The 27344-nt window shown below is 41.8% G+C and overlaps 2 protein-coding genes across 2 annotated transcripts in view; one reads left to right on the forward strand and one right to left on the reverse strand.

The window, feature by feature from the left end:
• LOC139655822 (thrombospondin type-1 domain-containing protein 4-like) overlaps nt 1-6066 on the forward strand; it is a 48565-nt gene extending 42499 nt beyond the window's left edge. Inside the window, exons 13-17 of the mRNA XM_071533191.1 lie at nt 359-532; nt 2331-2504; nt 2687-2866; nt 3747-3891; nt 4038-6066. Of these exons, the coding sequence (XP_071389292.1) occupies nt 359-532; nt 2331-2504; nt 2687-2866; nt 3747-3891; nt 4038-4180 (816 nt within the window). The 3' untranslated portion in view covers nt 4181-6066. The remainder of the gene's footprint in view (nt 1-358; nt 533-2330; nt 2505-2686; nt 2867-3746; nt 3892-4037) is intronic.
• Nucleotides 6067-6602: 536 nt separating this feature from the next.
• On the reverse strand, nt 6603-27120 carry pepd (peptidase D). The gene is made up of 15 exons (XM_071533189.1): nt 27098-27120; nt 24165-24348; nt 22870-22997; nt 21442-21505; nt 18838-18885; nt 18095-18156; nt 17213-17257; nt 15056-15131; nt 14161-14207; nt 12235-12303; nt 10570-10647; nt 9799-9947; nt 9506-9690; nt 8391-8582; nt 6603-7161 (listed from the first exon to the last, which is right to left on the reverse strand). Exons 1-15 carry the CDS (start codon nt 27112-27114, stop codon nt 7018-7020), a joined length of 1488 nt encoding a protein of 495 aa, XP_071389290.1. The 5' UTR covers nt 27115-27120; the 3' UTR covers nt 6603-7017.
• Nucleotides 27121-27344: the final 224 nt, after the last annotated feature.

Genomic DNA, 27344 nt, shown 5'->3' on the forward strand with positions numbered 1-27344 from the left:
AAAGTTTATTGAACATTTGTCTTTTTTATTCAAATGGGTTTGTTACTGCTGTTTTATAAAGGCAATAAAAGTCTCGAGGCTGTGCTTTATGGTGAATGCTTCACATTGTGCCTACCAACGCCTCTTAGCCACCTAAACAGTGCTTACAGTAATTCCCCTAAGCACGTTCCAAAAAGCATTACACACAAACAAATGATCCAACGAACCCACAGAGCCCGGCTCTTATAGGACAGCTCCTCCTGAGCAGCTAACAAGGCTAGAGAGCTACTCGTGCAAAAATATAAAGAAGCAAGGCATTCTTCCCAGCACTGTACAGTAGTGTAACCACGCGGCCTGTGTCCCCCCCCCCCCCCCATAGTGCTCTGTGCCATGTGGGCTGGGTCAGAGGTCGCGGGAGGTGCGCTGTGTCAGCAACGTGGGCGACTTTGTTCCCGACGAGGAGTGCAACATGAACCTCCGGCCCGGCGATGTAGAGAACTGCGACATGGGGCCGTGCGCCAAGAGCTGGTTCTACACCGAGTGGGGCAACAGGGTAGGTATCAGACCCGCTATCTTTTTTTTTCTTTTTTTTTTTTGGACACACAACTTCCATTCATTTCTGATACAGTGGCAGCCATTGTAGAAGTCACCCCTTCATGCATTTATCCTCCACCTGTCCTTCATCGACACCGCAGGCAGTTCTTTCTCAAGTGTTGCACAAATTCTAATTCTAACGTCTCTCTGCCAGAGAGTTGTCAGATCCTTCCTTGCAACTTCTGACAGCTGAACAGACAGCGATGGTTGTTTTTTGCCAAACAATTCCTGTTGGGAATGCAGCAAAAGTGCATCATTAGTTGAGGAAGCATGCTGTAAATGGGACTTCTACAATGGATTCATTTGTAGATTATGGTTTTCCTGCTGTTTCATGCTGTTTTTGCCACTTTTTGTGCTCCTGTCCTTGATAACACTTCTAAATGACTTTCCTTCTCCGTTGTTGTCATTACTTTGTTTTTTCTGAAAATGCATTTTACATTTTAGACATGTAGCCAGTGATCTCATCCAGAATGACTTACAAAGAGTGCAACAGTAGAAAAAGCTTCAATTCCTCGATCACTTTTATCACAAGCAACCAATAGCAAAGAGTTCAAGGGTCAGAGCCACAGTGCCTGATAATAATCTTGCGACCCTTTGCCTGGAATGATCCTGAAACAGAAGTGCTAGGAAACGAAATGAATAAAATAAGAGCTAAGGAGAGACGCAGAAGGGGTTTTGTTTAAAGATAAGAGCACATTAGAATAAGTAGAGGAGGAAGATACGGGAGAGGGGGATGATTCACTGTGGAGAGGGTGCTGAGAGGTACTTCTTGAAGAGAGGAGCTTTCAGCCCACAGCAGATGATGTGGAGTGACTGCTGTTCAGACTGGAGTAGGGGATTATTGCACCACTGGGGTGCCAAAAAGAGAGAACAGTTGAGTCCGGTTGGAAAGATGACCAGGCCCCCGCAGCGAAGGGAGAGCTAAGCAACCGGCAGCAGCAGAGCACAGAAATGCAACACATCTATTTATCACAACAATACAATGGGACTCAGTGGGAATGCTGTAACTAGTAGAAAACCACATGCGTTCTCTGTGGAACAGACTGGCTAGTTGGGTCCAGGTGAAAACTATGATCTCTTATTGATTTCACCAAAGGGGAGATTGAAATGAGGGGGGAGTCAAAGATGGATTGTCGTAAAGATGGATACAACTGAAAACATGGATTGTTCCAAAAAACAGTTGGAAGATGGTCTTTATTAGCCTGGTATCCAGCCCCTATGAATCGAGTTTTCAGCACTCTTCGAATTTGTGCTGAAAACTGCAAAACTGCAAATTTGAAGAGTGCTGAAAACTGAAAACTGCGATTCATAGGGGCTGGATACCAGGCTAGGTCTTTATGTTTTGCACACTCAGACTATGTGTACATTCAAATTCATAACTGCAAATTAGACTGTTCTGAGTCTTTATTTGTTTATTTATTTATGGCCCAGTATTTGAGTGTTTTGCACATGGGTGAATTAATAAAGGAGGACAGTGTTTTTTTTGTTTTTTTTTAAATAACTGGGGATCCAGTATCAGAAAAAGACAAAGTGCATTTACCCAGTGAGGTGCTGACGATTGGAGCACATCAACTTGTAAAAAGAGGAGAAATCACTCACAGGCTCTTCTCTCCTTTTTGGGACATTTACTGTACCCGCCGTGAAGCAAAGCTTTGTGCGGAAATGTCAGCGGTCCAATAAATCACAAAGGAGTTTCCAGCTACTTTCCCTCTCTTTACAGATCACTGGAGAACCTAATCTGTGTGTTTCCTCCACAGTGCTCCGCTGAGTGCGGGATGGGCGTGCGGAGCCGCGGCGTCCTCTGCCTGACCAACCACGTCAGCAGCCTCCCCCTTGAGGGCTGCGGCAACGAGCGGCCCGCCGACTCGCAGGTCTGCAACAACGGCCCGTGTGAGAGTCGCATCGAGTGGTTCACAGGCCCCTGGAGCCAGGTAGGAGGCCGCCGAGAGGTCACAGCAGGCTTAAGGGGAAGCTGTCTGGAGCAGCTAAAATACCTGGGATTTCACAGTGATTTTACAGTGACATGTTACAGATGTGTTTCTTTTTTTTCTCTTTTCCCCCCCGTGTTGTGATGTCTCATTACATCCATATGGTCCGCGCTATTGCACCCCAGTGTTCTGCGGAGTGCGGCGTGGGCAGCCAGCAGAGGTCGGTGGCGTGTCTGATGAAGTCGGAGGAGGGATACACCGTCATGCCGCCGTACGAGTGCTCCTCCCTGGATCGGCCGCTCAGCCAGCAGAGCTGCCACCTCAAGGCCTGCGGGGCCAAGTGGTACCACACTGACTGGAGTGCTGTGAGTAAGATAGTACACCCTCTCCCCTCTCACAGCAACTACTGCCCCTGAGCAAGGCAGTCAGTCCCCAGCTGTTGCAGTGTAGCTGCTCAGTGGCTAACAGTACAAGCTCCTAGGTGTCGATGTGTTAATGTATGTAACCCTTGCTCCACCTGCAACTACTCCCTCAGGCCATTGCTCCAAAAAAAAAGAATCCTTAATAAGTTGCCTGGTTGAATATGAGTTAGACTTTTACTTTTACTTCCTGGAAAACAGAGTATCTTTCATGGTGACCTAATGCTGCACTAGTAGGTGTAAATATAAATTTCTAACCAATAAAACTAGATCAGATTTTTGAACAGTCCCACCCCTCTGCACCCCTCCCATCAAATAAAATGCCTTTCTCTCATATTCCATTAGTTTAGACTTTTGAACGATCCCTCACTGCGTTATGTCCCACCCGAACATCCTTTTTCAACAGGAAATGCATCAAATCCAGCAAGTAAAGATGCCATTTCATGGGGTCTTTTATAATAAAAGTTATACATACTCCAACTTGATCCAATAATCAATTCACTTTGAATTTCCTTGTACACATATATACTAGGGCTTTTTTTCAAGACAGAAAGTACATTGCAGCAGCAAATATTAATGAGGTACAGAAAAGAAAAAGATATAACCAAGAATATAGCACAAGAGGGCCGTATAAACATACGCAATCGACACTTCCAACATAGAAAATGTTCAGTAGAAATGTAAGAATGAAAGTATGAAAAGGAATGGATTACAGCATTAATATGATGTGCAAACTAGCAGCAGTAGTAGCGGTACAACTTCTTGAGACTGATCGTTTTATTAATCCGGGGCTTGTGCCGTTGTTCTCTGACTCCTCTCCCTGCAGTGTTCGAAAACGTGCGAGGGAGGTTTCCGCGTGCGGGAGGTGCGCTGCCTCTCTGACGACATGCTGTCCAGCGACGGCTGCGAGGAGCAGCTGAGACCAGCAGAGAAGGAGGAATGCAACCCAGAGCCCTGCATACCTCAAATAGGTCAGTCATTCCCTACAGTGTAACCTGGAATATGACTAACCTGGACGGTGTTCTGGCGCAGAGGCACTGTCCTTGTCTCTTGGTTAAATAAGGATCGGCTAGTATTGCTGGAACATTAGAGTATAACATGTTTGTTCTTGTTTCAGATGAAAACTGCAGAGACAAGTACTTCAACTGCAACGTGGTGGTCCAGGCTCGCCTCTGCGTGTACGATTACTACAAGAGCACGTGCTGCGCTTCCTGTTCACGAGTGGCCCACAGACAGTCAATCCATCGGGGCCGCAGCTAGCACTCTGTACCGGGGGCCCCCCGAGCCCCTGTGGGGCCAGACTCAGCACCCGCAGCAGGCACTCTGTTCCTGGGCCAGCCAGGGGAGGGGACTGCCTGGAACTCGCCTTAAACGGACACTTCTTTTTTCTGAGTGCCTGGGATGCAAAGTGATGAAAGAACACTTCTCTTGGAGATGGCTACCGGAAAAAGGAATATCTTGGGATAGTGGAGGACGGGGATTCAGCGGTTGGATGGATACAGCCCCGGTGATGTGAGAGACATCGGTAGCAAACAGAGGAACCTGGAAACACTTTATGGATTGTAACCAGAACGTCCAATAAAAAGAATCCGTCTCTTTTTTTTTTGCCTCATGGGAAGCGGTCTGCCGCTGTCATTCACCTGAACTGTGAAATGACAGTGAACTGCTACTGTGTCTGAGCTACCATAATGGCCCTCATGGATTACATGATGTGTAAAGGAACGCACCATTAAAATGTTTAATGTGGATAATGTATAGACTGTACACATTCTAATAAGCTTCTTTACACTACAATCCACAGATTTACGGCATGATTACCCACATGTAGTATGAAGTTGACTCACCTATAACCTGCCATAACAGACTATTTAACCCACATAGTTGACCAAAGATATTTCCCATCATCAAACTGGACAGTCCGCAGTGATTATCTTTTTTTTCCAAGAACTGACATACTGTACATCATACCTCCGTTTTGTTGGTGTATCCTTCTGTATCCTGTATTTTGCAGCACTGCCATGTATGGCCAGATTCTGATTTTGCATTCTTTGTGGCCCAGATCGGATCTTCCTGATTATCTACGCAGGGGGAAACCACAAGGAATGAGATTTTATTTTCCCCCCTGCCATGAGAAGACCCGATCAGCGCCACAGATCTGATCCGAATCAGATTTTGTGTGTGTAAATGCAGCCTATGTAATATGTATGTATATATGTATGTATGACTGAGTGAATGACTAAGTTGTTTTTCTGAAGGCTGCTCAGACAGTCCTCCCAGCGACTGGAGAGAGAAAGCCCTCTTTATTTATTTGTGTGGGTCCCGAGGGAGGGCGCCGGTTTATCGGCCACCGGTGGCCCCTTTTGGCTGCAGGGATAAAGCGTTCGCTGCCTCTCCACCAATCACAACCTCGAAAGGGAATGTAGGCATTCCACAGCCCACAGGATGGTATAAGCAGATGGTCAGAATGCTAATGTACGTATCTTTTGGAGAGAAAAGGTAAAAACAAACTGCATTTTTTTTTCTGTGGGAATGAGGATTATTCCACAATCTCTAACTCCTGGTCCAGAAGAATGACATGAAACCCCATCAATGGATTGGATTATCTATGAAATAGTGCAGTGGTTATTAATCATTGATTTTAAAGAGGAAACATTAAGTATTTTACAGCTATTCGTCTGGTAGATCATGCGCAAAGGTTACATTACAAGTAAATCCTAGTTTATGAACCAGCTTTTTCTACCATAACCCCCTTTATCAGTTCCATTCGAGAACTGCAAGCTGTACCTCTTATCCAACTGTTTTTGTACTAAAGCTTTTATCAGTTCCATCCAAGCACTATCAACTTACCTCTGATCCATAAGTACTGTAAGTGTTTCAATGTTTAAGTTCAGCACGACTTAAGTATGCAATGCATTCGCTCCCTGAGGGAATGAACCATTCTGAATGTGCCAACATGACAGCTTGACTCCTGATGATCCCACGTACAATCCTAGAAAAAAAGAGCAGGACTAACACACCAGAATCCAGCAGTATTCAACATACTAATGCAATTAATGTACCATCTGTATTCACATTACTTCAAATTTCAAATATGCAACTGTTGACTGTCACGAGGAGTGTTTTTTGAGACTGTATGGATAAATAAACAAAACTACTAATTATGTTTGTACAGTTTACAGCATACTGTTACTTTTCTCTTGTGTGATTCCTAAGTTGGTGCAGCAGTATTACATGAAACACAGGCAGTGAGGGTGAGGTAGTGTTGATGACATCATCTCTGGTTCATGCAGTAAGGATAGTCATCCATCTAGAGGACAAAGGCAGTATTACAACATAAAGATTTAGTTCCACTTTTTACGATCTCCATGCTGATTAAAAGCTACACGTCTGATCTATCTCCAACAGAAACTGTCAGGAAAAAAATCAAGTTGTGTTCCAGTGTACTACTTTGGTTCAACTGTATATATTACATACATTTAAGAAAGAACTACAGTATCTGCCATACTAATGCAGGATCAATGCATTAAGGAGACTTCTATAACTATTGTTCTATAGCCACTGCTGTAGGCAAACTGCATCAAATGTTCAATATAGTTTTGGAAATAATGTGATCCAGTCTCTCTAAAGCTTAAAAAAAAAATCATCCTGCTACACACAATTGCAAACAGAAGATTTTATTCAATTCAATTTCATAACATTTTTTCGTCAATCGTCCATGAATACCAAGTATAAAATATTTTTACAAAAATTTAACTAATTTAACAGGAGGCACAGAAATAGTGAATTCTTAACCGTTTTTGAAGCAGCAAGGTGGAGTTTGTCTTTCTAAGCAGCTGCTAAAGCGTTTTGTTTAATCTGTTTTGCATTCTCCCAAGTATGAAAGACTTGAAACTTGGCTGATTATTGGCATGTGTTGCGTCTACTGCATTAAATGATTGATAGTTGTGATTGTGGCTCTATTGTATGAGAATGTGAGATATGACAGTGACAGAGAAATAACCTTAATTTCACTTAAGAGCATTAAGTTTTCCTCGGCTGCAGGAACAAACATTCCCGACATCAAAGCGAACAGATGGGAGTTCAGTGAGAGATGACATTCAGAATTTCTCACTGCTGACGACGGGGCTGAAGGGTTTTGCCGCGTCGGCCATGAAAGCCTCGATCTCCTCCACGGTGCGAGGGACGCAGGTCAGCAGCTCCATGCCGTTTGCCGTCACCGCGATGTCGTCCTCAATACGCACCTGCACACAGGAGTAATGTGACACGTTCAAACAGGAGGCAGGAGACAAAGCAAAGATGAATCGATGGGAGACGCAGGAGTAACTATAGCAACTGTACCAGAGTCAATTCAATCAATTCAAAATGTAAATAGACACTAGAATTCATTTGTTAACTATAGAGAATTCATTCGCAGTTATTTCTCAGTGGGATGGACCTGTCAACCTTCTCATGGCAGAGAGTTTTAAATGTTAGAATTTTGCTGGAAATTGACTGAATTGAATGAAAAGTGAATTAAGCCCAATCCCTAACTGTACAGAGAGGCCAAAAATCAGACTTAATGAATTTCTGTGAAATAACAGTTCCCACTGTGGCCCTGATGTAAAATTCCATGATTTTTCCATAAGCACGTTGGAGCGCTTCCATGACCTACAAATGTTATTCCTTCCTGGTTTGTTAATGTTGTTTTTCAGATCAGGGAAGTTCTAAAGGGGTAAACAGTCTGGTTTCCACTACAGTTGGGTTGCTGTGGAGAAAAAAAAACAGCTGAAACCCTCCGTCTAAAGCAATGAATGTGTGAAACAAGTTGTAAAATACAGTCTGGTATATTCATGTAAAGTGATCCATTTGCAAAATTCCCTGATATTCCCCGACTTCCCCGGAGAGTTTATCAAAATCCCTGATATTCCCTGTCTGGAGTACACCTCAAAATCCCATAATATCTGGATAATACTGTGCTGCTTCAGAACTGTAGGTGCAGAAGTCAAGGTACACAGCAACAGATGGTTAAAGTGAGACGGGCACCGCACCGTATTCATGTGATGTTTTGATTTTAAGGATATCAATGCAAGCCCATCATAATGATTGTTTATCAAATGATGTTCTTGAAAAGGGAATAAAGGCTGTTGAAAGTCAGAGAGGCCTTGATTTTCATGCTGTAATAAATTTCTGCCTCTTTACTTGGAAGAATAATTGATTTACCATTTTGCTGCTGAAAGGGATATTATTTCACAATACATCACAGGCCTTGATTGAATCACCATATTTAGCCTTCTGCAAAACATATGTGAACCGCAATATTGTCATACTGTGTGGCCCCGAGTATCAAGTTAACACTGTACTGGGAGCTCTGTCTCTGGTGCTTTCACTTCAATATCAGTTGTGCCCACATCAAGGTGAGGTGTTGGGCTGGGGGACTTTTCCACCCCTACAAAACGAATATGGACCAATAAGACGGTTCGGGCGGACTGACCCCTCCGAAGCCGCGGAAGCGAGCCAGCACTTGGTTGTTGATGAAGCAGCTCTGGGCAGGGTTGGCCAGCGCCTGGTCCAGCAGGTGGTTGATGAAGTAAATGCCAGGCTCCACGGTGAGGACCATCCGCTCCTGCACCAGGCGGCCCATCCGAAGACTTTTCAGCCCAGGCTCGTCAACTCGCTCCACGCCCTGAACGGACCGACAGCACAGTCAGTTAAAAACCAAGAAGGAACTTTACTTTCATAGCACTTTTCAAATCAAAATTAGGGAAAGCTTTATGAACATTAAGACAATGTAATAAACAGCAATAAGGACCCACAATAACAATGCCAGACATTAATCAAAAACAGGGGTCCCGAAGAAGCATACCCAAAGATAGGTAAAATATCTTTTTAAGGGTTAGACCATTAATAGCAGTTTGTTGATATTGGCCCTTTATTAAATATTGGATATCAGCCACTCAGTGCCATCCACCACCGATATGATGGAGGTTGATGCTGTTCCAGAGGCTTTTCCTCCCCGACAAAAATAATATGTCATTCACTTTCCTCACCCCAACTTTCCCAGCAGGCCTGAGATCCAAACTGGTAACCTTCCAGTTAAAAGCAAATTGATGGGAGAGTCAGCGCAGGTGTTGTCACAGCAGTCAGGACTGCAGAACTGCTCCCCATCTCCCACCATAACCTGAAAACTCTCTACAGGGAACGTTTCACCTTCCCTTCTCCCTGCCTTCAGCCTCATCTCGACCCCTTTTTACTCGGCTCTTACTTCTGTACCTAAGACTTATCTATTATTGATGATGCATCAATATTCTAGGGAGACAGGGATGTGTTTACTTATTCGCTGTCTGGACGCTGTTTTGACCGGTGCATCCCTTGCTACTGGTTGCTTACAATGTGGGCAATCTGACAATTTAACTTTATTCTCCTGTTGTGCTTATTATAAGTCATCATGTAAATGCCTATAACATAACACGTAAATGATAACTTTCATCACACTGTATCTATCAAATAGGCTTCAGTCTCAAGTTTACAAGCACCCGCCCTGCTCTTACTACAGTATCCTTATGACCTGTGTTCAGTAACGTTTAAGAAGTGGAGAGCGGCCCTGACCTCCGGGTAGCCTCCCACATCGTGCACGTCGATGCCCAGCAGGTGTCCCAAGCCGTGGGGCATAAAGACGGAGCCCAGGTGGACCTTCACCATCTCTCCCACGCAGCCCTTCAGGATGCCGATCTTCACCATCTCCTCCAGGTGGACCTTGTCAGCCAGGCGGTGCATGTCGGTCCACTTCACACCTGTAACACAACCAGCCTCGTTTATACACTCTTTGACCTGAGCCTCCAATCAAATTTCAGCGTGTTGTTACGTGTACTACATTAGTTTATTTGAGTAAAAGATGATACCTGGTTTGATGGCAGCCATGACAGCTCGGGAAGACTTGAGCACCGCCTCGTAGATGGCCCTCTGGTCTGAAGTGAACTTGCCGTTGGCTGGGAAGGAGCAGGTGATGTCCGAGGAGTAGCAGTAGTACTCTCCACCCATGTCAAACAGACTGCAGAATGGATCCAGTCAAATTTATTAATAAAGAGCTTTGAACAATACAAGTTCATCACAAAGTGGATTACAGAGCAACATGCGTACAGATAAACACAAAAGAGATAAAACATCACAATTTGAAGATACAGTAACATAATGTAACATATATTTGGTAGACGCTTTTCTCCAAAGTGCCTTGTAGAGCTGAGGCCAGTGTGTGTGTGTGTGTGTGCGTGTGTGTGCGTGTGTGTGTGTGTGTGTGTGTGCGTGCGTGCGTGCGTGCGTGTCTTAACTGTCTTAAAGGTTATCCCTGGAAGTGTCTCAAGAGAAACATTCAATTTTTTATTATTCTTCTTGTTACAAGGAATTGCCCAAAGCATGTCCTTAAGTGCGAATAAAGCTTTTGACACTGATTGACTTTCAAAGGTGCTGGTGTTGGAGATACTCTGGTCTCCCAACGGCCACTTAAAATATACATGAGTGAAAAGACAGTGGAATGTGTCGGGTTCAAACCCAGACTTATACATCCAAGCCTATGTGTGGAGTCAGCCCATGGGAGCCGGTGCACCATGGTTAGGGCTAAGGTCACCTGCTGCTGAAAAACTGCTGAAATTTGAAAACAACTGAAAACTACTAACCACATGTCTCCATCCTCAATAGTCTTGTCATTGGGAGCCCCAGCATGGCCATAGTGGAGAACGGAGGAGTTGTTGCCCCTGTTGTTGAACAATGACAATACATTAATAACAAAAAAAACAAGGTGACAAATACTGATAACTATGTATGATTAAATATTACATGGCATGTGACATATATAAACCAGAAATTTTAACTACATCTTCCAAGACTATGTAAAGGAAAAGTCTGGAATTGGGAATCTGTGGGCAATCAAAATATATTCTTTATTCTAAACCAAATCCTTTGGGGTTTTTCTTGGCTCTTGACACATGCAACCTTTTGACTAGGAAACCCAGGCGCTGTGCCTCAGCGAGGGCTCGGTGTGACGCTCAGGTTCTCATTTAGCGAGCTCTTAATTTGAACAGGAAAATGCCTTCCATCCGCTGGCCGCTAATCCCCAGGAAGTGCTCATTACACTGGGTTTAAAAAAAAAAAGTCTGAATACAAAAGGCCAGAGCGTAATTAGCAACACGGTCTTCAAATTCTTCACCCGTAATGATGGCGCTACCCGACAGTAGCCCCGCAACAGAGAGGAAGTGGATCTTCTCCTACTGTTTGAGCAGAGGCGGCGAGGCTGGGGGACACACAGCGGCCAGACAGCCGGGACACTGCAGGGTGACAGAGTGCCAATTCCCCTGCATCCAAAACTCTATCTCTGCAACCAGCTGTGGGTCCTGATGATACAGTTCAACTGCAGCGCTTTAAACTCAAATCCTTCAGGGCACTGGACTGCCACAGTGACTTGAGGGACACCCTGGACCGCTACAGTAGCAACATCTAAGACTAGCAGAACTGAGGCTCGCAGGAAACTGGAAGGACACAAATCAACACACTCTTGGCCGAGACGGACATTTATGAGGGACATGGAGAGGTTATCGAGCTAAAAGAAGCATGCCTGCTCAGTGGCGTATACTACATGTAAAGAATGTATGTGGAACATCATCTGAAACAGCATTTATATTATTTATACATTTATATTTCAGGCACATAGCTGATGGTCTTATCATGAATGCCTTAGAATGTGTGGAACAGCAGAGTTAAATGTCACAGCCGCAGCACCACAACAAAAAATGTAAGAATATTCCTGCAACCCTAGAAAGATCATATACATGTATGATATAGAAGTGCTAGGTGAGGAAATTAGAGCTGCAGATAAAAGGTTAATTATTTTTTGACCATATGGAACTAAAACTCTTCATGGGAACCAATGCCGATCCATTCCTACATCCATTCCAAATACTATTTCCTACCAACTCCTTTTTGTGTAATACAATTTTTGCATGATTGTCTTATCTTTTTTATGCTGCATCTTATTATTTTTTTCTTTACTTTTAACTTTATAAACTAATTGTTTTAAAGTAGGCAAAGCACATACGCTCTTTTTCAGCAATGTCTTGCTTCACATACAATGCATACAAAGATCATTGCTCACTCACTTCTCTTTCCCCACTGTTATTTTCCCATCCGGTCTAGAGATTTGGACTGGCGACCCTATGGTCACAAACCTGCTTCTCTAACCTCTAAGCTACCTTTAATTATATTTCTGACAACACTCTAATTTCCCCTCGAGGGAAATAATATAGTAATAAAGTAAGTAAGGAAGAAAGAAAGCATCAATGCCTTACGTTCCACAGATACAGGTGTAGGAAGTATGACGCATCCCTCCTCGGGTGTAGCAGTAGTGCTGGAAGAGACTGCAAGAAAAAAAAAAAAAAAAGCACACCTTCAAAGAAATATCCTAGTCAAAGAAAGGAAACTAAACAATTTCAATACAGCAGAGATCAGAGGAAACGCTAATTAGCTGAAGGACTTGCACTGCCCTCCTCCTGACCTCGCGCTTTTTAAGAATTCATTTAGCACTCGTTCTTTAATCATCGCACAGCCGACACATCAAACGCTTCTATGGATCTCGACAGCATCGGCGCGCCGTCTGGGGTGACAGGCTGATGTTCCCTGGTTCATCTCACACAGCAAAGGCGACTGAACATGAGTGACAGCCGCTCTGATGGAGCGTTGATGGGAAATAAATAAATAAATCAATCACAGATAAACTGCAAATAACCTTTTACAGTTTGAAACGGTCGCATCACAAACACACAATCTCATCTTCACACAAACAAATAAAAACTAAATGTGCTTTCCTATATATTCTCTTTTTTCCCAGTCTCTTATCTTGATTAAAGGTGTTCTGATCATCCCTCCTACTGGAACCAGTGTCTACCATTGCAGACAAGTACATTTTTGGCATTTAGCTGATGCCCTTATCCAGAATGATTTACTACAGTACTACAGTAGGATAGGCTTAACCTCCTAAGTCAAATTTACCAGAAACCAATTGTAAGGAGTAATCATAACGGTAGTAACTTGAAAACAGATGTGAAAAAAATATTCCTGTGATTCCTAAAACGTAACATAGAGAAGTGCTAGGAAATGAAATGAGAAAAATATGAGCTAAAAATAGAAATGGTTTTATTAGACTAGAGGTGGTGGTCTATTTTAAATTCTGTCTCTGTGGAAATTACTACAAGACACTTAAACAACAGAGACATTTTCTGATTCACCAAAAACACAATGACCAAAAGGGCCAAAATGAAGTTTTGAATCTGGATTAATTTTTCATTTCATGAAATCCCTATGACTGCACATGTCCTGCACACTTCACCACACAGTGCTTGGACTAGAATTGTCACTACAGTGCTGTGAAGCGTGTGACACAACCTAGCATGGCTACAACAAGCAACAACTGTTGAGTACTTATTCCACTGCACCTATAACAACAATTATACAGTAACTGGAGCACTAACACACACTGAAGCATGACGTTTCTTTTTGTTCTCTGCTCTGAACCAGCAGGGTGTAATCCCAACTGCAGATTCACTGTGAAAGGCTCTTCACCCGTTACACATTTCACACGTCAAAGTCAAGGTCCTAACAGGAACACTAATCCACTAATGATATTTTGACAAAACATTGACTTAGTGAATGGAAAGCAGTGACTGCATCAGCAGGAGGTCTATTCAAGGGAAAGTGAAGGGAGCAGAGTTAATTTCTGCAGTACTGTGAGGCCACAGTGTTTCTTATCATGAGTCTGCATGAATGAAAAGCAGCCAGAGGGGCAAGTCTTACAATCAACCGACTCTTCTAATCTCCTTTATTATTTTATGAGGCTGTGCAATGTCCAGATAGTGCAGTAAACAGCTGACCGGCTTAATGTCGCAACATTACAGTAATTAAAACCATATAATGTGGGCATTTCACCTGCTTTGGTTCAAACAGTCTTGAGTGCAACCATACGCTACGTCACTCTTTTAAAGGCAAGTAGGCATAGAATGTCAAATGTATGTAATGTCAGTATGTGTCAGTACTGTTAAAACACCTTGATGAATATAGTTATACTGATTCTGGAAAAAAACCCAAAAAAAAACACAGTAGTGCTCATCAATTTCCTCCCATACTACCACAAAGTGTCACCGGGACAAGTTACTGTGCATGTATTGTTCGGCACACACAAAGTGGTTTTGATATCTCTAACGACAAAATGGACCACTTACCTCTCCATTTCATATTCTTTCAGTCCAGGTCTCACATGCTTCATGATCTACAGAGGAAAAGCAAGGAATAAAGTGCTTCATTATATCTAATGAGCTGGAGAGATACAAGACTGCAGAAAACCACTGGACCTAACCTTTACTGACTCCTTTAAAGTGATATTTCACTTTGGGAGAACATTTACAATTTTTAGTGCGCATTCCTCTACAGGTGGTCATGACTGGTAAACCACCAAAATAGACATATAGTCATCACTCTCTTACATTTATGTTGAAAACTGAGTCTAACAATTGTACTTTTAACATTGTAACAATTGCTGATATTGAAAAGTGGGGGGGGGGTTTGGATGCTGGTGGTGACAGTGTGTTTCCAGGGCAGAGAAGAGGCTGACTGCTCTAAAGAGGTATGCATGTTGGGAAAGAGAAAATGCTCTGCAGAAGTGAAATACCGCTTTAATGTTACAGCTTACTGGTTGAAGGCTATCTCTGTTAACTGCTATCCTTTGAACTGCTGGATGAAGCTAAAATCAATAGCCTCAAAATAGTTTACGCTAGAGCCTCACAGGATCCTGACATCCAAAATTACTCTCCAAATGCTTTTTAAACTCATCAATATTGTTTTATATGCTGTCCACTGCTGAATGCTTTGGGTATTACATTTTCTGCAGACCTCTCCAGGCGCTTCACTAGACTGATCAAAGTGATAATTTAACTGTGAATGTTGTGAACTTGTGAATGTGCCCTGCGGTGTCCACAGTGTTTAACTGCCGGCCTGGCCAACTGAATTTCCCTCAGGGCGATTGGTGCTGTATAGTTTAAAATTTCCAAATTTAAAGGTTTGAGTAGCCTGTGGAGTTCATCCCCATGCAGATGGTGTGTCAGACTTGAAGGATCTTACCATTTTGTGGGCTTCACTGGAAATCCTGTTAGTGTAGCGCAGGACCTCCAGCTCCATATCGGTCTTACTCAGGCGGCTGCAGGGACAGACAGCAACAAGGACTGAGAGATCGGCTCTCTGATCGTCACATCAGCTACTTACCCTGCCAGGTTGTCATTTAGCTACACACAGCACATGGCATCGAGGGCTGAATAATATACAGAATTCATATTGATGTTGCAATACAAAAGAATGCAATATCTGTATTGAGATGGCTGCAATAGGGGCGTTTGTAAAATTCATCTTTTATAATATACACAATCAATAAGTGATAGTAGTGAGAATAAGAAGTGTCTGGCAGACTATCCTCCCTCATTCCCAGAAATAGAATATAGAAATGAGAACCATTGTCTAAACTGCAATATCTGTCAAAATAGTCCAAATATTCGCAATTCAGTATTTTGCCTTTATTGTGCTTGTGCCCCAACAGCAACTCAAGGACTGAGAGTCCGTTCGTTGCTGTGCACTGAATAGTGGGACAGAAAGTTTATAGCTTCAGCTATCACACTATTAGACGAGAGACTTGAAACGGAAGATATGAATAAAAAGCCTCTTCTGCAGCTGGAACACTGCCTGAATGCACATTGTGCTTGAATACTGAATACATATTGTAGAGAGATATGTAAGGGAAAATGCCCGACGAGGTGTTCATTATCAGGAAGTAATGGATAACGGAATTAATGCCAAGGACAGCCAGGCAATATACTTTCATGCGTTTTGTAATCAAAATCTAAAGTTTTTCACAAGCCATAACTCAGACTAGCTAGCTATCCAGCCATGTCATTGTCCCCAAATCAATATCAAGATATTCACGAACATACACATTGTAAACGGAGGCTTTGACTGCGTCCCTGTTGCTATGGTTACTCATTTTAGATACAGGCTGATACTATGTAGCCAGCGCATTAATTTAGAACGGTGAACAGACAGTTTCATTGGAACTACTTAGTAGGTGTCCATTATCAGGAATTAATGGACACCCTGCAGCCAATCAGAATCGAGTATTCACCCAGACCATGGTATAAGTATATATACAGTATGTATAGCCTACAAATGTCCTACACCGTTCCCTTGCACTATATGTGGGGTCCTATTGTCCCTGTACAATGTGTCAGTATGCACTATGTTTTCATGTGAAACTCTATTGATCTTTTCACCTGCCTCCTTCACCAGGGAGGTCAGGGCGCAGCATCAGCTGCAGAGCAGCGCCCCTGGAGCTGGTAGGAATTTAGTGTCTTGCTCAGGGACACTTCAGCAGGACAGATGCTTGCTGTCAAAGCGGTTTGAACCTGAGCCTTCCAGTTGAAGGACATCTAATGACTATGCCACCCTGTTGCCCCTATTCTGCCCCTGCTGTCAATATGTCTGTGTACTGATATCAGCAAGCCAAATTCCTGTTCATAATGTATCCTGACTCTAAAAATACTAACATCAGAATTACTTATCAATTTCCTCCCAGAATACCGTCAATGTCAGAACAGACAGACTATTGACTGAGAGGAAGCAGCTCACTAACAAAGAGCCGCAACAGATGATTTATGTTAACAGAGTGCTGGATGTGAAACAAACACTGGAGAGCAATGGGGATTTTTACAAAAATAGTACCAAAGAAATAACATAAGGGCTGCGGTAACCAATGGTAACACTAGTGGAAGCGGCATTGATAAAAAGAATACCCATTAAAAGAAAGCCATACAAACGCAGGAGGGAAGGGAGGGGGGCAGACGGGTTCAATCAAGTCTTTCTCCCCAGGAGGTGTGCCTGAAAAGCATTCTTCCTTATTTCAGAAAATGTCAATTCATCTGGAGGGTGCAAACTCTAATGCCAAGGACAGCCAGGCAGGCACGAAGACCATTACAGCCGTGCAGACTGGCTTATAGCTCTGTCTAAGACAGGAAAAACAACCCAAAGAAAAGCCCCTGCTTCTGATTACAGACACACAATTACCTGGCTGGGCAGCTGTGATTGCCAGTGTTTGTACGTTACATGTAGTAGAATCTGACTGAAGAACCTTTTATGTAAATAGGGGGAAGACTAGAGTCATTATTCTCATCTTTAATGGGGTTAAGCTTCCTCAATAGTATAAAACTGTGATGCATAATTTTTAAAATGACTTACCATTCCACAATGACTGGGTGCAAAACGGTGTTGTTGACTTGGAAGCTGATAAATGCAGTTACAAGAAACAGCACAAGTTAATGATACAGTTTGATGCGAGGGGATATAGCACATTCCTTTGAAAACACAGAGAGAAAAGTATATGGCATTTAAGGGCAGTGAAAACTCCACAGTAAAACAATATTCACTCCATATAGCAGTGCACAAAACTGTGATACTGACAATTTAGTATATATGAGCAGGGTGTACACTCATCTAACTGCTAATTCTTGCTACATATCAGGCATAGATGACCTCATTATGCTTTAATCCAATCAGATAATACTTTGCAACGATAATGGGAAAGAGAAAGGCAATTTCAATATCTAGCTCTCCCAATTTAAGGCATACGTACTGCCGTTCTGTCTTATGGGGGCATTGAATGAAGTGAATAGGCTGAATGCAGTAAATGGGTGGACTGTCTGTGGAATGTCCCTTTAAGGCATTCATATTCCCCCAGATGAGGCGGTTATGACAAGAAAGCTGATCACAGCAGCTGAAAAAGAGGCCTATAAAACTTTCTTTGCCAAAGTAGCGAGGGTTAGAGTGTAAAATAGATCAAAGGCTGGGTGCACAGTGATATACGAGGTTAAAAAAAAAGAACAAAGACCAATATTAAGGACAACAGAGGCAAAAGTAACATTGCCATGAATTGATAACTAACAAGCAAAAGCAACATTGTTTGTTCAAACAAATTAGCTCCAGAATTAGGTTAATCACCAGCAATCTATATGCAGGAGCGTCTGTTGCATCCTTGGTAATAATAAAAAAAACAAACAAACCACAAACTCAACGAACAAAGCACAATTACATTAATGCGTAATTGATGGCAATTAAACATACCGGCTAATTCCTTCAAAGGAGGCTTCACGGCAGATGCTCCCACTGTCTGTGTTCTGTCCTCGCTGGACGCAAAAAACACAGAAACAAGTGAGGTGACGTCACTGCCAAGTGCATCTTAATGTCAATACAGTATATTAAATAAGTTTCTTTCTGGGTGGATAATCTATTGCATAATCAAACAGGGAGGGGCAATGGGATTTTAGATTTTTTTGATTTTTGACAGCTGTAGAATTGGTGAAAAGGGAGCAATTTGGCCCTTTAACTTGGCTAGGCTGCTTATAATGTTGGCAATCTAGGAATTAAAGTTTATTCTCTTCATTGCTAGCATTCAATAGCTCTAAATTTGACCATTTTAATACCGAAACATTACAAAGATTCAGTGTTCCCCCTAGAATTTTATTTGTGGGAGGGTGGAAAAGCCTCTGAAACAGCATTTAGATCATCAAGTGACACTAAAACTCTCCATTAAAACCACTAAAGTTGGGTTGGCAGCTCCTTCAGGCAAGGTGAGGCAGGTTTCATTGCAGGTTTTACAGACTGCCATCCCTTAAGCTGGTTGAATAAAATGTCCCCACACCACTCCAGAAGGATTTCTCTAGTCAGCCATCCAATATAAAAATAATAATACTAGCTGTAGTCAGGGAGGAGCCCCCATCATATCGATATATCGGTCTAACCCTAAGAGCATTATACAAATGCCTAAAACTAAATGGAACATAAATGCACAGAGGCAGGCAGCATACCAATGTTAGGAGAACTGCTGGTTTCAGGTCAGACAGGACATCAGCAATCTGTAGCGGGGCAGAAAGGGGCAGTAGTTAGAAGAGTGACACACGCAGTAGAGTGGGGGAGACAAGCGGCTGTTTTCTTCTGCTATTGCTCTGCAGAAGGGAAGGTCAGTCTCACAGGCACTGCTGCGGCTCTATGGCTCCCCTGGTGCTCAGCTGCACATTAAACGACAAAGCTCAAGCGACTTTATTACTCCTCTGCCAACTGCTTAAATGTCAGGCAATACATCCCCGACTCAAGGTTCACAGACCTTGTGCTGATATTTGAGCATTGTTATTATTATTATTATTATTATCATCCCTAAAAAATGGCTTCATAAACCGTTCATCATATCGTCTCTGTAAAATTTTAAATCTACGGAAGCTACGGAAAAATCAAAAGGTTTACATGAATGTGAGATCAACCAAATGCAGTAGATAGCATTTCTTAATACCCAAAATGAACCTTAATCCAAGTTGATGCAAAATCTCAGCCACTGAAGAGATTGCTTTGATTGAAGAGATTAGATGACTGCTTATTTTACCTTACATCGTATTTGAAGTAATTGCTTAAATTGTTTACTGCAGTTGAGGAAACACTATTATCTTTGGGTTTAGTGACAGCAAACGATGATAAAGCCGTAACAATATCGTTATACTGTAAAAAAAAAAAAAAAAAAGTAGACTCAATCACGTAAGCGCTGGCAGCTTTTCATATAAGGGCGGACACTATGCGACAGGAGAAATGTGACTTTTAAATGTATTTGATGCGTTAAACGTGTTTGTTGATGCTTGCAATAGTTGTAAACCCTGGACACCACAAGGGCTGCGATAACCAGTGGTAACACTAATGAAAGCCATTTCAAAATGAAAAAGCCTATCTGAAGCTGCACAAGGCAGTTTAGTCAGAAAACTATGACTCGCTCATTTGCACAGAACTTCTTCTTCTTTGAAACATATCCACATATCCGAAAATAGTGATCTGAAGTAAAATGAGCCAACGGTAAACCATGAAGACGAACTCCTCCAGAGCCAGCTACTTCCAAAGCATGAAAAACAACGCATACATATTTAAAGTCTCCATGAATTGCTATCTTCAAGAATTTGAAAAGGAACTGTTTGCATGTGAAGCAGAGAGTGCTGAAAGAGTATGTGTGGGTGTTCAGCAAAACCCTTCCCCGGATGAATAAAGGTTTAAAAAATAGAAATTTGAGCTCAATATTCATGACGTGGTTCTGACACAAAAGAAATAGTGTTTCCATTTGAAGGGTTGGGATGTGCCTTGTGTAGGTAGCAGGTAACTCTTCAATGTGTGACTAGTTGATGCTAATAGTTAAAACAAATGAAGAAGCAGTGATATTACTGTACTTGCTGTAGCTTCCTGGGAGCACTGTCTGTTCACTGAACTGATCACTGATCATGTTCATCTGCAATAAACTTGGAAATGTAACACCTCAAGCAGGCGAAGACATGTAAAAATACCCTGAAGTGCAGAATGAGTCATCAGAACGTCACAGTATGTTTACAGGAATGAAAGAGAAAAATTACATGGGATCATTTTGAACGCCAACTCCTACTAAGCGAATTTGCTGGGCTACATCACCTGTTTTGAGTGTATTATGGGTTGAGTATATTATGGGTTAAGTCAAAAATTAATTTTCACTTCATGCGGTGTTTAAAATTACATTTCATGACATTTTCACTTGTCAGCAGGCACACCTTCAAAGTAGTTCAGGAGCAGTCAACCTTCCAATATTAGCTGCCGTGGGGATCTGCTGTCACTGCTGTCACTACCGGTAATCATGGTTGTTTTCCCCACCTCTCAATATGGGCAATTAGAAACCCTGTGAACAGGAATGTCATTTTTACAGTAGGGTATTAAAATTAAAGTAAGAGAGTGTCCGCAGAGAAGCTAATTTTGGTGGTTGACCATTCATGAACTTCCTCATTCATGAAATTCCTTCATGAATTATTCTGAATCATCTTCCTACAGAAATGTTTTAGACCACCCTGGTGCTTTCACATACACTCACACATTCCCCATACATCCATGCACATGCAAACATGCTCACATGTGTGTATGCACGCATGCATGCGCTCACACACACACACAGACACACACACACACAGGCGTTTTGTATCTCAAAATTTGTCATGCATGTTCTCTCGTTTTTATTGTTATCATGTCCATTTCTGCTCAGTATAACATGTTATGACTCATCGGTTTAGTTAAAAGTGCTTCATAATTTAATTTGCCTTGACATGTTTAATTGAGCAGATATGAAGTTAATGATGCAGCGGCAACTCCTGAAGTAAAAATGGATGCAATGACAACTTCTAGAAGGTCCTAGTACAAACAGTAGTGCTCATACTGTCTGGCACCACAAGTTTCATGTTTTGCCCAGCGGTTCAAATAAAAGAATGACGACTTTCACCTTTACAGCAGTCTATGGAAGCACTAATGTCCTCCCCTGTAACTTCATGGCTCAGTGACTTCATATCAAAGTTAGTTACTGCACAGGGAAAAGGTCACGTAACACACGAGGACGTGAACACTTGCACCAGCACAGGCAGACTTACATCAGAGGCGTATTGCACCTCATCAACAGCATACTTCTCCTTGAAGTGCTCCTTAGGATAGATCCTGTCAAAAGAACAAAACACACTCGATTGGTCACAGAAAAGTAGTACAGTTGAGGCTGAGTTTTGAACTGAAGTGCTCGGAGCATACAAACAGCTTTGTGATCACGAACTAATTAAGCATTATATAATGTTTATTTCCAAAAATATAAAAAGGGTGGTTATAGACCACCCTTATAGACAGTAGCAGAACTGAAACATTTAGGACCATCATCAGAGGGAAGAAAAAGCAAACCTAATGAAGAACCCTGCACATGAAACTGCTGATCAAGTGACTCCTGAATGACAGGGAAGTGGTGTTGCATGTCAGATGACACCAGCAAGATGTTCTGAGGTTTATAGAGCAGGAATGGACAGCTACGTGCCATGGAGGAGCAAGAGTCTGCTTTCATTCCAACCAAAGACTAACTAACTAATCATAGAAATTGCCTGCTGTAGACTTTGGCTGGAATGAAAACCTGCAGACTCCCGGCCCATAGCACATCTCATGGCACATGGTTGCTCATCCCTGTTATATAATTGAATTATCATACACTAAAACTGTAGAACTAAGGCCCCATTTACACCTTGCATTAACATACGTCTTGCATCCAGGTAGCATCTGAATATGAATAATCCAATTTGTATTTAAACCTGGCATTAAAAATGCATTTCATGTCTCCACACAGAATTAGATTGCCCTCGCAAAAAACAAATCTGTACTGTCAGACTGTCAACTTTCTCTCGGAGTTAACGCAAACTTATTAATCTAATGTTTTTTAAACATAATCTTGCAAGCACTGGAAGGCTGTAACACTGCATGCATCGTTTCTTTTAATTCACAACCCATATTTACAAATTAGCATAGTGCACGCGTCAGCTTGTCCTCCGTATTTCAATGCAGTTATTGATAGCAACCATATGTAAATTACTCTTGTCCATATCATGTTTTTGTCTTTTTGCAAGAGGACTAAGACCTACAGACAAACAAACAAACAAAACAAACAAATAAATAAATAACAACTGCAACTTATGTGAGCATTTACTTTTGCTTACACATGTTGTACAGTATGTGGACTGGTATTGCTACAGCATTCTTTTTCATATTTTGGTTTCAGTGTGGTCAAATGTGTCTCACTGTGTCATGTGCCTCCTGAGGTGGTTTGGGTGATGAGATTATCAGTCTTAATTGTGTCTTGTTGCATTTACACCAACATTTTTATGCATTTTAGTTTATCCAAATACAAGATGCATGTTAATGCTGGGTGAAACGGGGTCTAAGTGTACAGCATATGACTTAGTCGACCCTTTCTTCAAGCTACAGCTGACAGCTAGCTATGTGATGATGGCAGCTATGAACAAAACTCTTTGTAGATCAGTGTGACTCACTCTCCCATCCATGTAGCATAGCTCTCAGGCAGTTTGGGAACAAAAAGGATGGTTTTCCCGGAGTCGACATTGATGGCTCCGAAGCAGTCTGACTCGGTCACTCCAAAGGCCCAGTGGAAGAAAGACTCCTACAGAATCAAAAGAATCAAACAGGGGTTTAAATGCACAAAATTTCACATTTACAATGGCTAGGATTAGCTTATATCCAGACACCTGAGTATAATATGCAAATATTAACTGGTAAACTAAGGCATGTTATAGCAATAATACCTAGCTACACCTCACCTAACCCTTTTTTTCAGTTTTCTTCAAAGTAGTTTTGAAGTTTTCATGAAAGAAATGGTAACATTTTATAGGGATAGTACAATACTCAACCGAACGAAACGAAACTCAACCGTCAGTTGACAAAAAGTAGATGTTCAACAAAGTGTCATTTGCCTATTTGCCGCATCTTTACAGACTATGTAACCCTAACCCCAATCCTAAAATTAATCAGAACCCAAACAGCGTACATTGCACCTGCTCCGGAGCAGGTAATGTTCAGGCTATCAGATGCAAACGTATAAAACCCCATCTCCTCACCAATCAACTCTCTGGAAAAATGGCCTCCAATCCTCTCTAGCCTTGGCAGCAGCAACTGTGTTACTTTTCACTGTTACTGTATGTAATGTTTTTGTATTTCTCATATTTATTCACTATAATTCTTTATTCTTCTTGAGAGAAGAATATAAATGTTAGTAATTCATTTCCTTCCCATACTTCACAATATTACAGTCTCCTTAACATCTTGAAATTGTTGGCAGGCATAGGTAGCATATGTTTACGTAACCCTATAATAACTTATAGTTTAGTTTATTTATTTTATTGTTTATCATTTTACTTTTTCTACCATTTTCATTGCTTATTTTTAGAATTGTAGCTATGTGGTTACATTCTATTTCCTTTCCCCCTTTGTGAATCTTATTACTTGTCGCTGAAATTACCTAATTTACCCACAGGGATCAATGGTTTCATCTTATAATACACTTAAATACACTGTTCTGGATCTGACTACACCAGGTGATTCCACTGATTAGCACACCTTCAAGCAGAGAGGAGGAACTAATGAGTGAAATCACCTGCTGTGGTCTTTGGTTGGAAGGAAAACCTGCAGACTCTCCATGGCACATACTGTAGTTACTTATCCCTTTACTAGAGGAACTACATCTCCCAGCTGGTCTGGGAGCGCCTGGGGATCCCCCATGAGGAGCTGGAGGAAGCTACTGGGGAAAGGACAGAGTCGAGTCATATCCTACCTGTCTGAAAAGGAGGTCTGTGTCCGTGCAGTGCCTCTGCTTCTGCTCTCCTCCCTGCAGCACGACCAACGAGTTCGGCTCCACTCCTTCTTTGGCCTTCAGCCCCTGGCACAGCCGGCGACGGTTCTCAGCAAACAGGTCTGCAGACACCCTCAGCGTGTCGTTACCCAGCCAGTAGACGGGTCTGAAAGGAGAGGGAGACGGGTGTTTAGAGTGACAGAGTGGCCTTGCGGGTGGAGAGACTGACCCTCAGCAGTACAACCTGGGTTCAAGCCCCCGTGTTAGCAAGCCCTGCTGAAGTGTCCTTGAGCGAGACACAGAATCCCTACCAGTGAGCCTGACCTCTGACCTGCCTGTGGAGGGGAGGGGGACAGGCTAAAAGAGAATTTTCCTATGGGAATCAAATTCTGACATTATAATATATTTGAAGGAGTGGGCTTCACAAAGAAATTATATATCTACATTTAATTAAATTTACCTTCATGGAAGAAGGTGAAGGAATGAAGGAAGATCATAATTTACTTTCGTCCTGTAAAATAGGACCACATTTTTTTCTGAATAAGAGATTGTTGTTTGATGAATTGGAGGTGAAACGTTTAGGCCTAGAATGCGGTATGAACTAACCTAACCCCAACCCAGCCTCCAGAGAGTACAACAACAGTACTCAGATAGACAGCCTTGTAACTGATAGATCTTGGTCCACGGATTAGATAACAAACAGGACAGAGACTATCTGATTCAATCTGGACGGTACAAAGGTTAAACCATAACCTCACGATAATTTTACAGCCCAACATTTTTATAGCTGACACTGCCAACAGCAATGGTACATGGTACACTCACTCACCAAGCTTCTAATATTAGTTAGAGCCTCTTGTTCATTTTGAGTCTGTAACCTGTGTTAGTTGACAACTTGTTATTAGGTGTTCTGACCCTAAGTATTCATTGTAGTAGTCTAACAGGAGTTTAACAGGTTATTGGCCTTGTGGCGTTATACGCTAGATTCTTTAAAATCACATTTAATGAATTTAATTATTAACTAACTGGCTAAAGTATGAAATCAATCAGGCGTCAGTTCTTGGCCAAACCACATCTACGCTGAATATATAGATGCGCTGCATCCTCACTCAAACAGGAGCGTGAGCATCACTAAGGCATGAAAACAAGCCAAACACTAAGACAGGGTCTGCCTTTGCCAATTTTCTGATATTTTAAATGGCACATGCATTAATCTCCCACGCCTACAGAAGCAACTAAATGTTTGAAAAAAGTGATAGTTTACATTTATTCCAAAACAGAATTTCCATGTTGTATCCTTTACTGTAGTGATTATGCATGCAACATATTACACTGCCACCACTAAATATGCAAACATGACGCTGCTGCAAACAGCTATTCATAGTATTCCCATGATGCTGCATGCATTTCCGACCAATATGGTGCTTTACCATATACACAGATCATTGGCTGTGATTTGATTAGCATCACCTGTTAATGTATTACAATCACCTGTTATTTTCCTACCAAGATGGCCATGTGGTAACAGAATACTATGAATAGGCCTGCCAGGCTGCAAGATAGCAAACTGGTGTATTGAGCAATCAATGCAATCCAGGACTAGTAGCTAGGACACAATTTGTGACTCTTTCCCAAAGTGGGGAGAATAACAAAAGACCATTGGCTGAGGAGATGAGCAAGGCACAGTGCCATATGGCTTGTGGTTTGCTAAGTGAAGACAGTGCTGGCAGCCTTGGAGGAGCGACTGCCTTCCAGGCGACACAGAGAACAAAAGTCCCTTGAGCCCAGATGTGTGTCTCAGCAAGCCAACTTAAGACAACAACAATTTTAAATTATAGCTAAAAGTTAAATTCAATGACATTCAATTTCAAATTGTGCCTTATAAAATTCAAATTCTGATTTCATTCATTCAACAAATGCATTTAGACTTATTTATCTAGCTATTTATTTATATTTTAATTTATTGAACAGTGCAATATGAGCATGACAAATTCAAATGTATGCAATTCAAACACTATCTCCGCCGCATCCCAGACACATTTACCACATTTATTATAATAATGTGATAATTTACATTTGTAAACTGTTACATTTACCGTAACATTTACCGTAACAGCCTATGCAATTCTTCTGATTACATTGTTGTGTTTAGTTTCAGTTAGCCTATCAGTTGTCACAATTTTAAAAAGCAGAGCAACTGAATCACATGTCACTGTTTCCTTTACTCCAGCAAAAACAAGTCTACTGGACATGCACTGAGTACACTGAAGCGACAGTGTAGGTCTAATAAGCGCTTACGTTTGCTCAGCAGCAGGAATCAGTTTATTTTATTATTTGCCTTGCGCAACATTATGCTGTTCAGTTAGTCCATCACCAGATGTTTCGGGTGGAGTGCTGTCAACTATTTTCAAACAGGAAGTCTGAGAGTTCATCTTTTAAAAAGTGTTTACAATTTGACTAGCAAATGTCACAATTCGCTCTTCGGGGAAATTAATCTTAAAAGTTATATATCTCAAAACGTATAGAGTATCACAAAGTTTAATACTGTGACGCCCAAAAAACCTGCACTATTTAAAGTTGGAACGGAGCCGAGCTGAGACAATATACAAGGAGTCAGTTATTACCTATGTCAATTTCTAAGAAAGACTTCAACATCTCAGACAGGTAACACCACACCTGCCTGTCAGCTGCTTTCCAGCGTCTCTGGACAACCTTAGTTTAGTTGGTTAGCTTAGTGAAGTGACAGCTATCTGTGACAGTGCTGGCGATAAAAGCTAACATTTACTCGATTTACGCACAAGCAATTGCAAATGATATGACCTAAACGCAAACAAACTCTGGTCAGTGAAGGTGCTGCGATTTCAAAAAGAAAAAGGTCTGACAGTTGCCACGTACAACGGGAGAAATCAACTTACTGTGGTCTTGCAGCCATGATGCTCGAGTCCAGACTGTCACATGCTGACTCGTGTCACGTGGTTTTGTTGCTCTAATCAGCTGACGGGAAATTTGTGTTGTGTTCAGGGCCTCAGGGAAAAATTGTAATACTTTTTTTTTTTTTTTTTTTTTAATGTTTGTTGTTGTTTACTGTGTTGTTGTTTTTTTGGTGTTATAAGGTGCACACACTGCTTTTTTTGACATCTTTATTGACAATAGAAATCACAT

Source organism: Centroberyx affinis, unplaced genomic scaffold (assembly GCF_046629955.1).
Source record: "Centroberyx affinis isolate AG114_WGS23_722 - 3 ecotype Tasmania unplaced genomic scaffold, CSIRO-AGI_Caff_v1 ptg002337l_1, whole genome shotgun sequence".
NCBI lineage: Eukaryota > Metazoa > Chordata > Actinopteri > Beryciformes > Berycidae > Centroberyx > Centroberyx affinis.